Genomic DNA, 1,164 nt, shown 5'->3' with positions numbered 1-1,164 from the left:
ACATCGTGTTGCTCGGTGTCAACACCTCCAACGTAGATGTCGTCACTAATGGTCACGTCACTAACAATGTTTTGAAATATCTCGGCGGAGCATGACATCTCGAAGTTGAGACGCTTGTAATGCCACAATCCTACATGTGTTGAGAACGTGGTCAGGTTTCGGAAGTCAGGGTGTAAGAGAACCTGATGGTAACCCTGCCTCAGATCTAACTTGCTGAACACTTTTTAGCCATTTAAGTCTGCAGCGATATCGTCGATGGTCGGTATGATGTGACGTTCGCGAATAATCGCGCGATTCACTGAACGCATGTCTACAAATATCCTGATTTCGTCAGGTTTCTTTGGTTTTGAAACAACCATTATCGGTGAAATCCAAGGTGTTGGTCCTTCTGAACGCTCGATGATATCGGATTCCTCGAGTTCCTTCAATTTTCCCTCGACGTGTTGACGAACATAAAATGGAATGCGACGGTGTGGTTGGGCTACTGGAACGAAGCTGGGGTCTACATGGACGTTAACCGGTTCACCCTTATAGGCATCCATTCCACTCGTGATGTCAGGAAAGTCACACAGAAACTCAGGCGCATTCGGTTGCTCAGAAATCGCATTCGCGACTTTGATCAGACGTAGCTTTTGTGTGGTTTTCCAACTTAGAAGCGATCCACTAGGTCCAGAGACAATGTAGAATGTCTCCTTAGATGTACATTGGTCACTGCGTATCTCAGCTTCAAATTTTCCTTGAATCACGAGCGGTTTGTCGGACATGTACGGAAATAAATGAGATTTCGATGGTGCGAGTTGCGGCCGATGGTGCAGAGGAAGGTAATCCTCCTGATTGAGAATGTTTACAGTCGCTCCTGAATCGGCCATAACCATGGTCTTGGTGTTGCCAATCATGACGTTGAACACGGGTTTTTCCGTAATGCTCCATCCGGATCCCGATTCGCCTAATCGAAAGATGTACTCGTCATCGTCGGTAGCGTTGACGTAGTCGGAGGTCGGTGGTCGCAACCGAGAAGAAGTACATTTCTTCCTTGTAGCATAGCGGACCCAGGACAAAAACGGATCATTACTTTAAGCAGTAGAATATTAACTTTTTAATGGATTGCAGCATAAAACTTTAATAGCTGCTTCATCAACTTGTCCAATGAATTTGATTCTTAAA

General features: G+C 45.4%; 1 protein-coding gene across 1 annotated transcript; it reads right to left on the bottom strand.

Moving 5' to 3' along the window:
• Window positions 1-224: 224 nt before the first annotated feature.
• LOC106819462 lies at window positions 225-896 on the bottom strand. The gene has a single exon (XM_014824092.1). The coding sequence runs from the start codon at window positions 894-896 to the stop codon at window positions 225-227; it is 672 nt and encodes a 223-aa protein (XP_014679578.1).
• Window positions 897-1,164: the final 268 nt, after the last annotated feature.

Source organism: Priapulus caudatus, unplaced genomic scaffold, assembly GCF_000485595.1.
Source record: "Priapulus caudatus unplaced genomic scaffold, Priapulus_caudatus-5.0.1 Scaffold3493, whole genome shotgun sequence".
Classification (NCBI taxonomy): Eukaryota; Metazoa; Priapulida; class Priapulimorpha; order Priapulimorphida; family Priapulidae; genus Priapulus; species Priapulus caudatus.
This window is presented reverse-complemented; position numbering and strand designations above follow the sequence as displayed.

Bases quoted from the DNA above. Each gene is read 5' to 3' on its own strand.
- LOC106819462 (XM_014824092.1), bottom strand. From the start codon at position 896: ATGATTGGCAACACCAAGACCATGGTTATGGCCGATTCAGGAGCGACT.